This window comes from Histomonas meleagridis (genome assembly GCF_020186115.1).
Source record: "Histomonas meleagridis strain 2922-C6/04-10x chromosome Unknown contig_9, whole genome shotgun sequence".
NCBI classification, from domain to species: Eukaryota; Parabasalia; order Tritrichomonadida; family Dientamoebidae; genus Histomonas; species Histomonas meleagridis.
Genome location: NW_027150923.1, coordinates 1,357,912 through 1,370,750, shown reverse-complemented (window position 1 = coordinate 1,370,750; position 12,839 = coordinate 1,357,912). Strand labels below are relative to the sequence as shown.

The 12,839-nt window shown below is 28.1% G+C and overlaps 4 protein-coding genes across 4 annotated transcripts; all 4 read right to left on the bottom strand.

The window, feature by feature from the left end:
• Positions 1–1,039: 1,039 nt before the first annotated feature.
• GO595_009589 (uncharacterized protein) lies at positions 1,040–5,293 on the bottom strand (the record flags this gene model as incomplete). The annotated part of the gene is made up of 2 exons (XM_067923292.1): positions 1,040–1,421; positions 2,706–5,293. The coding sequence occupies 2 exons, from the start codon at positions 5,291–5,293 to the stop codon at positions 1,040–1,042; spliced, it is 2,970 nt and encodes a 989-aa protein (XP_067770591.1).
• Positions 5,294–6,480: 1,187 nt separating this feature from the next.
• On the bottom strand, positions 6,481–8,397 carry GO595_009588 (Beta-hexosaminidase; the record flags this gene model as incomplete). Its single annotated transcript, XM_067923291.1, has 1 exon — positions 6,481–8,397. The coding sequence occupies one exon, from the start codon at positions 8,395–8,397 to the stop codon at positions 6,481–6,483; it is 1,917 nt and encodes a 638-aa protein (XP_067770590.1).
• Positions 8,398–8,468: 71 nt separating this feature from the next.
• Positions 8,469–9,348, bottom strand: GO595_009587 (Clan CA, family C1, cathepsin L-like cysteine peptidase; the record flags this gene model as incomplete). The annotated part of the gene is made up of 2 exons (XM_067923288.1): positions 8,469–8,782; positions 9,063–9,348. 2 exons carry the CDS (start codon positions 9,346–9,348, stop codon positions 8,469–8,471), a joined length of 600 nt encoding a protein of 199 aa, XP_067770589.1.
• Positions 9,349–9,729: 381 nt separating this feature from the next.
• On the bottom strand, positions 9,730–10,890 carry GO595_009586 (Adenylate and Guanylate cyclase catalytic domain containing protein; the record flags this gene model as incomplete). Its single annotated transcript, XM_067923287.1, has 1 exon — positions 9,730–10,890. The coding sequence occupies one exon, from the start codon at positions 10,888–10,890 to the stop codon at positions 9,730–9,732; it is 1,161 nt and encodes a 386-aa protein (XP_067770588.1).
• Positions 10,891–12,839: the final 1,949 nt, after the last annotated feature.

Here is a 12,839-nt window from a genome sequence, read left to right as displayed (position 1 = left end):
TCGATTAAATCATTCGGTTGTGTTTTGGCAAGATAAGGAAGTCGAGAAACAGCAGACTTAAAAATGATGTGAAGAAGGTCTAATATAGGTTTTGGTATTTCTATTGTTGAAGGTTGGGATTGACTTCGATGATTGGCACAATACCCAGATGGCTTCCATAAATCTGGGTCACCACAATCACAATTTCCTGTGGATGTAGTATTAACATAGATAGAATGCCCCTCATGGTCACCATTTAAATAACATTGAAGACATATACAACTATTCGTATGTATTTGACATTGTAGACAATGAACAGAAATTTTTGGACGCAACCAAGAAGCTTGGCATTTGGAAACATGTGAATTTTTTCTCAGATATTGGAGGAGTTCATCAAAAGTAGTAAAATTAGATTGCTTACATAAAATTTTTTTGCTGTCTTTAATGGCTAAACTTATGTTTCCTTTAAAATCTGGTAGTTTTGTATTTGATGCGGATCCCCCCATTTGCTAAGTATTATATTTTGTCACATCACATTTCTTACACAAGCATTTTTTTGTTTCCGATTAAAAAAAATTCAAAAATCTCTATCGGTGAAAAAATTCAAAAAAATTGGCAACGAACGAAATGGTAAACTTAATTATTTTATTTTGGCCAAAATTGCGCACGTATTATTGATGAAATTGTTACTGCAATTACACGGAATCATTTTCTGTCTCAGACAAACTTAATGTTAATGGCTTTATACCTAATTGTGATATAGGATCCGAGTGCATCACCTGTGGATCTTGCTTGTTCAACGGTGATACTGGAGTTTACTGCCATATACCACGAGTTTAAGTAATTTTTCGAGAACACACTCATTTGATTTTTGTTTTGTTTTATACATTCGTATTCAGATAAATGTTTATTCGATAAATATAAATAAATATATTGAAACAATGATCTGATATGCCATTTTTTAATTGTTATCATCAAATTTGATGTTATTTTAAATTGTCATTATATTTAAAATCGATTAAACATTTCTAAATTAAAATAATATATGGAAGAAAAAAGATCAAATTATTTGTTTATTTTGATCAGAACTTGTTGAAGTATGCTTCTGCATCTTTTTCTTATGAATGTAAAAAATGACTCCTGCAGCACAAGCAACAACAACAACAATAACGGCAATAACTATTCCTGCAATTGCTCCACCATCAAGTCCTCCGCTTTCAATATCCTGATTCTCTTCATTTGTTTTATCTTCTTCATTAATTGTTGTTGCATATGTTTCTACTGATGAAGATATTATTGAAGATGTTTCTACTGATGATGATATTATTGAAGATGTTTCTACTGATGATGATATAATTGATGAAGTTTCTACTGATGAAGATATTATTGAAGATGTTTCTACTGATGATGATATAATTGATGAAGTTTCAGAAATATCAAATCTTGGATAATCAGTCACACATTGGATATTTCCCAGAGGATAATCCACCACTTTTTCATAATCAACTACTTCTCCATATTGATAAAGATATTTTGGAATTAAAATTGTTCCATCCAATTCCATCTTTATGTTCTCTAATGTATATCCATCATTTGATTCTTTAACTTTTAATGCACGCAGAAAATCTTCAATGCTTGTATACCATTTGTTTGCACTAAATGGGATTTCTTCATCAACATCATTTATCGTAATAGAAGCAAATAATTTAATTTGATTTGTTAATTCAATTGCTTTAACAGTTAATTTAGAAGCGCCTTCAATTATTTTTGTGGAAACAGAACCTTTCCATGATTTAGAAAATTGAACAAAATCTCTACCAGAAACAATTTGTGATTTAAAATTACTATTTAATTTTATGGAATTTATATTTGAGCTTTCATCCAAATCGAAATCATTAATTTTACCAGTGTCGTCATAAGTTATTAATTGGATATTATTTCCTAATTTTATATTTGTCATACAATTTGCTTCTTCTTTAGTTATACATTTTCTTACAAAAGTATAATCCTTTATAATGTTATCACTTAAAGTATAGAAATAATCACCATCAGAATCTTTAGAAAGATCAATAACATTAATTCCATCAATAACAGAAATCGAATGATTATCCTTAAAGTATAATTTATGATTTGGAGTCTTTAAGATATCACGTACATTTCTTGCTGGAAACATTATTGATGCTTGATTTTCTTGAAAACCTGTATATAAATCTCTTGTATATAAATTGTATTTATATGAATTTGAAGTATCTTGAGATGTAGCAATTCCACTTCTAATAACCCATTTATAATCTTTTTGATATATATAATCAGAATTCCATTTATTTAAAACAAATGAATTTGCCTGTATAGATATAACGAATTGTGTTCGTTTTTCAATTTGTTGAATACAACCACTATGTAAATTTAAGCCAGTATAACCAACAGAAGGTGTAGTTACTGAACAAAATGGATTTTTAATATCACTAATCGAAAAAATAGCTGTCAATGTAGCGGTATAACTTTGAGTTGTTTTACTATCATATCTTCTAAATGGAATATTAATAGAATGTAATTTTTGTAACCAAATTTTACTATCTTCCATTGAAAATAATGTACTTTCTTCCTTTAAAACTATAACATATTCATCTTCATTAATTAAGGTTACTCCTTCACATAATGGTTGTAATCCTGGCATTTTAATTATACAGGCTAAATTTATTTTATCTTTAACTGTTGAAAATAACTCTCCAAATTCACCAAAGAATCGAATTGTTCCATATATTTCGGAAGGCGCCATTGTTAATGATATTGAAACATCTCCCCAATTGTCAAGGTCATACCGAGGAGCAGAAAAAACTCTTGTTACAATAGCGCGTGTATTTTTAGGTAGATTTGCAACATTCATAACAATTGTTGGGGTATATTTTTCAAATACAATATCAAATGAAAAAGGATCACCATTAGCTTCAATTGTACCTTCAAAATTATAAGTGTGTGATTTAAGTGGAGTTATTGCTCTTAAATACATTGTATTTTTTAATGAAATTGAATATGAATTAAAAATACTATGTTTATATTTTATATCAATTGTTACAACAGCATTATAATTATTCTTTGTATTAAATTCTTTTCCTAAATATAAAACAGGTTCATATTTATCAAAATTATTTCCAGCTGGAAAATCCGTATATGATTTATTTTGTAATGTAATACAATTCGAATCAATATCTTTACAAAGTTTTATTCCTAAATTTACACTATCCATTGTATAACCACCAACATTAAAATTCTTAATTAATACTTTATATGGATTTTTGCCAGAATATTCTCCTTCTTGAGTTTCTTCTATTGTTGAAACAGCATCATCAAATATTTGAAATCCTTTTAATCCTGATGAATATGGAGTTCCTTCAGAATGTGTAATAATTCCAATATAATCACTATCAGAAACATCCCCTTGATATGCAATATAATTCGAATTTATTGGCTTTTCAAATTCTTCTGATAAATCAACTTTTGTAGCTTCCGAAATTTGAGTTTTAATGCAAACGCCAGTCTTTAAATAAAATGAATCATCATCACCACAATATTCATTAATTCCTGTTTGTAAAGGAAAACTTGTAAAAGTTGCAAGATTATCATCTAAAAATAAATCTTCTTCATAACCTTCATAATTTAATTTGCTATATGAATTTCCATTTGATATTACAAATAAACGATTTAATGTTTTTGTTTGACTATTTAATAATTCAACACGTGGTAATGAAAATGTTTTTGTTATAGTTGATCCATATTGTAAGAAATTTAAATATATGAAAAAAGATTCTGCTTCAGATGATGATGATTGTTGACAATCATCACAAAGTCGAATTGAAGTTGGTTGTATAACATATACAGAATCACCATAATAGTTCAAAAATTTCTTATCGATAGAATTTTGTGAATCAAAAATACAAAATTGTCCTGAAGGTTTTGATGTAAATATATTTATTGGTATCAAAAATTCTTTTTCCCAATCAATAAAACCTAATAAATTTAACTTCCCAAAGATTCTAAAATTAAATGAAAGACTATGTTTGTATTGTCCATAAAGATAAGGAAATGTGCATTTAGATGAATCAAAACCAAAATCAAATGGAACTTCATAACGAATAAACATACTTGCTGTTAATTCTCCTTCAGATGAAATCATTTCCGAACCTATATTAATAGTAGCTTTAATACCAACATCGATACGTGGTGTAATTTTTAGATACATACCATTAATATCTTCTTTTGTGATTTCTTCTTGTTTTTGTTGGTTTTTGACTGTTTCAAATGTAGGATTTGTTGGTGTAATTTCAAAATGATCATCTTTTGATGAATATTTAATATGATATTTTTGGCTTAACTTAATTCTATAATCATATTTTAGTAATTGTATTAGTTTATATTCAATATTTGCGAAACCTATTTCTACAAATCCATAAATTCCAAGTTTAAATTTAATGCCATACATTGATAGAGAAGGAATAGCATAAATTGGAACATCTTTCCCAAATGTTAAATCATCAGGATTATTGTCTGGAAGTAATGTAAATCCTAATCCAGCCATTGCACTTAAATCAATATCTGCTTCAATGTTAAAACTTGCATCTTCCATTTGAAAATCGAATGATGTAAAGATTTGAGCATAAGCACCTGCACTTACCGAAAAAACTATAAAGTTTTGTTCAATTGGACCTAATTCAAATGCATCTTCTCCTACCTCTGGTTTATTCCAATAGTAACGATATCCTAAATAAGCTGTTGATAATCCTGTAGTTTTGTCCTCTGGAGTATATCCAATTGTCCATCCTATATTTTCATTTGATTCTTCTTCTTCCTCTTCATTCGTTGTATCTTTATTATTATTTGGTTGAGATGTATATAAATGAAGATTCCTAAAAACATGTAATTTATCTAATTTTTTGGTTTTAAATATTTGAACTTCACCATCATCAGCAACTTTATAAAGTTTATATATATCTTTTGTTATTGGTTCAACAAATGAACCTGTCTTTATGTCAGCATCATCAGAAAGAACTTTCTTTCGATTAGGTATGATTGCTATGGATTTGGTTTCATTATCAAAAGCATAACCTTTGATTCCTTTGGATGTTGAACTCATTAAGTTTGTGGTCAGATAAAAGTCAATTCCTTTTTGAGAATAATATCCTTTCTTATATATTGGCTCACGATCACTCTTGACAACACGGAGACGGACTTGTTCTCTTGCTTTTTGTGAAAGGCTTTTATATTCATCTGGAATATAATTAAAAATGTTGAGAATCGTCAAAAAATATACCAACATGAAAATGAGGTGAGAAAATTTGTTAATATTATTTTAAGAGATTTTTCATTAAATATATTCAAATCATACAAAGTAAACAATGAATTCAATGCATTGTTTGTTGTTTAACTGTTAAACATGGACCATGGTATAGAAAAATGAATGTGACAGTTTAATGAAGCCGAGTGAAGTAAAAAATCAAAATTTTACATGACTTTTTCTATGATAAAACACTTCACTTCACATAATTGATGTGATTAACTGCAAAATGGGTTATTTCAACTTAAAGCTCTGTAAAATTAAAACCAATGTTAACAAAATTGTTTGAAAGAATATTAAAACAAATTACATATTGAATTAGCTTGTCTCAAAAGATTATTATGAATAAATTTAATTTTGTACTATCCATATTACAAAAATCACCAATAAGACAGCCAGTAAACATAAGAGCAAACAAGTCAAACCATAAATTTGGTCTCAATGAAAAAAATATGTTTTTATATTTATTTTCGAATTTTCAACTTTGAAGTTGAAATAGATCTTAATTTATGTGTTTTGATAATTTTTACCAAATAATGATTCATCTACTTGGTTTACATTGTTTTTGATTACATATAAAGCTTGAATATGAACAGTATAATTAGTTTTATGGTATCCTCATCTATATTTAAGACAATGTATCTAATTTTTGCCCTTTTTGTTATTTATAAAATTCAGTATGATCCAATACCTCTTACTTAAGAAGACACTCTTGTTATAATCGCTGTCTCCAATTTATAATCTCAGATGTTAAAGAAATATTAAAACATTTAATAAAAAAATATTTTCAGTAAAAATATTTTTTATATTTTATTTTTTATTTTCTCTTGATTTTTTAAATGGACATATTCATTCTGTTTATCAAACAAAACGATTAACAAAATCGTTGGTTGAACTTTATCTGCGATTCAAAGTGAAAGCAAGTTTGCTTTTACAATTTTATGAAATGGTAATTTGTTTAGAAAGCAAAACAAAACATTTGCATTTTTAGAAATTTCTAAAAATTAGTACTAATACATATTTCTCATATTATTTGTATATGAAAAAAAGCAGTGCTCGTTACATTTCAAATGTTTTAAAACTTCTTAAGATGTTGGAAAAGATTTAGTACAATAAAAAGATTTTTTTAAACAAAATTTACTTTTTATTTGTATAAATGAATGTCGATATTATTTATTCTCATTTGGCATTGTATAGTAAATCTGTATCTCGCCACATGAATCATTTCCACCGATACCACATAATTCAGCACTAATTGTTACGTTATGACCTTCTGCATTTTCTTTTATAACGAAGTTAAATGATGGTGTATTTATTTCTGTTACCAATTTTTCGCTTAAATCATTTGCGACAACTTCGTCATCATATAAAATTTTAACATTCCTCACCTTAATATTATTATTTCCTGCTTTCATTATGAACACAGCTTGATATGAAGCAGGAATTCCAATTCCACCGTTAATATTCCAGACATGTGATGTGAAAACATTGGCTTTGATGTGATTATTATTCCAATAAATGTTTTTATGCCCTGTGATAGGACCAATGTTAATGCCATATCTAACTAACCTTTCACTATGAGAACGTGACATTTTTGCTAAGAAATTTTCCATACTTCTATCTTCTAATTTCGACCAACATACTTCAGAAAGAGCACACATACGTGGGAAATATTTGTAATCGATATCCATTCTACCTCCCCATACATATTCAGCAAATAGATTACATTGAGCTCCGATAATATATTTCTTACATTCTTCAGGGATTCCTTTTGTTGGTTCGAATGTATATACTTTATATAAATTATTAAGTTGTCCTTTTGAATAATCAACAATATATTCATATTTTTCAGCAACTGGTAACTGGCCATGATCAACATAAAGAATCGGATTTGGTGACATTACGACATAATGTCCTTGTTGCGCAGCTTTAGTTCCTCCTTCAACTCCTTGCCAACTCATTACAGATGCTTCCTTTGGGAGGCCGCCTTGCATAATCTCATCCCAACCTATCATATGTCTTCCTTTTGATTCGACATAATTAGCAATTTGGTTAACAAACCATGATTGAAGTTCTTCAGTGTTTTTTAATCCCTTATCCTTTATTCTTTTCTGACATTTTGGACATTCATCCCATCTACATTTACTACATTCATCACCACCACAATGTATAAACTTTGAATCAAAAAGTTCCATTACTTCATCTAATATGTCTTCCAAGAATTTAATTGTTCCATCATTTCCAGGACAAAATGCGTCTGGTGAACAACCCCAATACGTTAACGGGCGAAAAGTGTCACCTTTACAAGAAAATTCGGGGTACCCCGAAAGAGCAGCCACTGCATGACCAGGCATTTCGATCTCAGGGACAACTGTGATAGCTAATGATTTAGCATAAGCAACAACTTCTTTGATTTCTTCTTGTGTGTAATAATATGGTCCATATGGAGTTCCATCATATTCAAGTCGATGCCATGGAATTGGAAGCTCGTCAGTAAGCGCTCCTTTCTGTGTTAAAAGTGGATATTTTTTAATTTCAATTCTCCATGATTGGTCATCAACAAGATGCCAATGGAATACATTAATTTTATGAAGAGCCATTGTATCTAACACATGTTTAATTGTACTGACATCAAAGAAATGACGACTACAATCTAATAAAAACCCACGCCATTCTAATCTTGGCTTATCAGATATTTTGATAAATGGAACACTCCATTTTATATTTGGAGTATAAGCTCTGCTAAAAATTTCAACTGGGAAAAGTTGTAATAGCGTTTGAACTCCATAAAAGAATCCGTTATATTCTGAAGCAGAAATTTTAACACCTTCTGTATCAACTATGAGTGAATATTCTTCTTTTCCAAACCCAACTGATTTTTTGAGAACAATTCCATTTGAGTTGATGACGTTTGAAACTTTAATAGAGATAGCTGTAGATTTTCTGATAAAATTAGCAAGATAATTTGAAATAAAGAATAACCCTTCTACAGAAGAATCATACATAATTACTGCGTTTGAGGTTAATATCCATTCTCCGTTTCCAACTTCCAGATGTAAAGGTGCAGGAATAATGTTTGGATGCATTTTTGGAAGCTGTCGAAACCGCTGAATTTGAATATTTTACATCAGTACAAAACAAAAGTTTCATAAATTTTTTAAGCAATTGGGATAACAGCATCAGTCTCAATACCACATTGGTTGTTCTTGTTCTTGATCATACGGATATATCCGTCTTCACCCCATGATTCTCCCCAAGAGTCACGAACAATCCAATAATTAGTAGTACCTTCGACACCAAATCCAACGCATCCAACACAATGGTCAAGTGCTGTAGATGAGCATCTTGGTTCATCATAAATTCCACTGGTATAAAGTTGGAAACTCCAGTGTGAAGCATCAATAGCAACACAAGCAGGTCCATATTCCTCTATATTTGCTTGGAGGTCTTCTTCGTCGCCTGATATAACCTCTATATACTTAGAGACACCCAATAGCTTTAGATGAATCAAATTGGCAAGATTCTTGAAGGGACAAAAAAGCCTCAAAAAATCATCTTTCACCAAATTAATGTGTTTTCCATAAAAAATTTGATATATTTGCTAATATGTTTAATACTTTTTTTTTAATAAAAATTTAAACATTTGCATCACTGGTCAATCATTTAAAAAAAGTAATGCAAAAATATTATAATTTTTATGACAAAAACAATGAAGTGCTTTAAAATACTTGAGATTTTTTTGTTCCTGGACCTAATCCTGGAATGGTTCCTTTGTCAATTATTTCATTTAATGCTATCATTATAAGATCAGGTGTTAAAGGTTCTTCATTTCCACTAATTTCACGTGCAAGCTCAATCAATTCTGCTGAAAATAAACGAACAGCGAATGATGCGACTGTGACTGCTTTATTTTGAACTTGAACACCAGGTACAGCATTTTGCATTAAGCTCTTAACTTTATTTTTCGGGAATCTACAAGTCTGTGATTGAAATATGTTATATCTTGTTCTTTCTTCTTCCGTCATTTCAGAAATCATTTTTTCCACAGTTTCAGATCTACTTTTATATTCATCATCACTATCATCTATTGGGATATCGTCATCATCATCTCTTGAAATATCTCTTGAAGCCAACATAAACTCCGAATTCATTTTCACAATAACAGTAAAAATATTTGACTGCTTAACGTTTTTTTATTTTTGTTTTGAATTATTATCAAAGAGTTCAAAAAGGCATAATATCAATTTTGTCATATTGATAAGTAGTTTAATTACTTTTTTAAAGGAAAAAGCAATTAATAATTATTTAAGCGAATGAGAATTTTAAAATTAATTTGATCAAACATTTAATTTTTTTAGGTTCGATAAAATTTAATTGTTGATTAACCTTAAAAATGTTTAAATTATTTTTTATTTTTTTCATACATTACTTATTTCATTTTTTCTTAATTGTCTTGTTTCTTCGGGGTGCACCAAGTATGTCATTCTTTTACCTTTACCTTTTAGTTCTATTTCACCTCTTTGTGTTATATAAAACTTTTGATTTGCAATACAATTATAAGTACCTTCTGACACCTGTATCAAGCTTGGGATATCTGTACTTTGCAATCTAGCGGCCACATTAATTGTATCTCCGATAATATCGAACAAAGGCTTATCCACGCCAAGCACGCCTGCGATCAAAGGCCCATCCGTATTCACGCCAACTCTTAATTGTAAGTTTGCGTTCAATACTATGTTCAAATTTTCCACAGCTTCCAAAGCCTTAATTGCGAAGTTTACGGATTGTATTGCATGCAATGACTTATCTACGTCAGGGTTAAACAATCCAGCAGCAGCCATATAGTCATCACCGATTAATTTAATTTTTGTAATTAAGTTAAATTCTTCACCACCCAAAATGGTATCGAATTCCGTAAATATTCGGCTTAAGTTTTGCATAATTTCTTTTGCAGTTAAAGTCGAAGTATATTTTGAGAATTTTTCGATATCCAAAAACATAACAGTTGCACAAGGTACAGTAAATGAAATATTTTTTTCACCTCTATTTAATCTAATGATGATATCCTTTGGTAATATTTGGTTTAAAATTTCATCTGATTTCTTTTTAGCTTCTTCGACAGCATTCTTTTGTTCTATTTCAGTTGTCATATCTTTACATAATATTGCGAAACTTGAAGCGTTACGTTCATTTTGAGTAAACCCGACTAAAGTAACTTGTAAATGTATTTTAGATGAATCATCTTTAGTACCTATAGCTTGAGTTTCATACATTAATTTTGTTTGTCCACTTAACATTAAATTAATCACATAAAATAGTTGTGAATTATTTTCAGTATCAATTAATGATTTAATATGTTGTCCAAGGATTTGTTCAGGAGTAAAACCAAATATTTCAGTCACTGCTGGATTTAAGTTTTCGATTATACATTCATCATTAAATAAGATCATCGCATCTTGAGAAGTTTGAAACATAGCATGTGAAGAACTACTAATCTTTTGTTTGTTACGATTTTTAGTACCATAAACTAATGATAATAATAAAGGATTAGATACTATAGATAAAGGATTTAATCGCATTAATAATGCTTTAAATATATCAAATTGTTCATTCGCTTTATTAATTGATTGATATTCTAATAAAAACATAAAGATAATGATAATAATCGATATTAAAAATATGATCAAATTAATAATAAAGAAACTGACTTTAAGACTTTCAATGTTTGATATGTATAATGTTGAAATTTCATGGAAACTTTCATTAAAACGTGAATCTAATATATGTCCAATTTGATATATAAAACTTTCTGTTGCTGTAATGTTTTGATATATTGCTAACGCACTTTTAATTTTACCAATATAATAATTAACTAAACGATTAAATGAGATACAACTATAATATTCTGTCTCATCTCCTAATGTAGGATCAGGATCACAAAGTTTTGTGTTTTGTAATATATTATTATTTTCTTTAAAATTCGATGTAGATGTAGTTAAAGTTTGGAAGTCTATAATTGGCGCCATTTCATTATATTGATATAATATATTTAATATATGTTGTCTTAAGAAATTGGAATAAACATTAATTGCATTTTGGAATATTTTATTTTTAGTATTATCATTATAATCAATTTTCTTTATATTATTAATAAATATATAATATGATGTATCTCTACCTATAGCATATAATAAATTTCGATGTGCTATCATCATTATAAAATAATCGATAAATACATATAAATCATTATTATGCATTGTAGAATGAATTGGTAATATTATTAATAAGACAAATAATATTATAACTCCTAAAACTATTAATATACTATAAAATGAAAATTTGTTAATTTTAGAAAACGTTGAATTATTATTACTTTTCGAGTCATCATTACTTAATATTTGTTTAGAAGCTGCTAATGAATCGTCTTTAGATACTGAAAATAATAATTTTAATGAACTATGAAGTTGTTTAGCAGGGAAATAAGTTGTAGATATATATACTGGTACACTTACTAAAAAGATTACAAAAGGTATAAATGAACCTAAAAATGTAAACATAGTTTCTCTATAAGAATAATCATCATCATCAGAGAAATTATAATCATCATCAGTATCATTATCAAAATAAGTTTTATAAGTTATAGTAAAATGTCCTAATGAATGGAACAAAGCTTCTTGAATTTCGAATTGTTGCATATATAATGTACAAAAATCAGGTGAGTTTAACCATGAAAAGATATCATTCTTTGGATAATTAATTAATTCCGTAGATAATTGGAAAAATGACCTTAAAAGATAATCAAGTGATATTTCATTATTTTCAACTTCTTCTTCTAATAAATCATTATTATATACACATTTATGTGTCGAAAATAATTCTTTCGAAAATACTGAACTAAATGATGTTAAACGTGCACTTTCAGCATGTACATTATAAAGAAAAGATGAAAATGTATCAATGTTAATAATACCTTCATTTGAATTAGCTAATACATTTAAACTTGCATTATTTAATGTATCATCAAACCAATTTAATAATCTTGATGATAATTCATTAGATATTATATCAATATTATTATTAACTTCTTCAGATGACATAATAGATAACCAAATATTACTATTAGAAGTTATATCATATGAATGAAATATCGAATCAAAATCTTCTAAAACAGATATAAAATCATTTGTAGATTTAAATGAATAAGAAATAAAACAAAATTGTGCTATACTTACTGCTAATAAAACTATTAATGATAATATAACTGATATTAATATTTTACCTGTAGCACTTGACATAATAGAAACGGAATTTTGTAATGCTAATCGAAGATCTATTAATGGTAAATATTCTCTATCTTCTTCTTCATTAATAAATATATCTGAATCAGTATCGAAACTTGAATTTGTTGATATTGTAGTTGTTTCAGTATTCATTTTTAAGTTTCTTTTGTTTAATAAATTCCCATTAAAGTCAACAACTTTATGCTTTAAGTAATAAGGGAATTGTAATAAGAAACATCTAAATAATT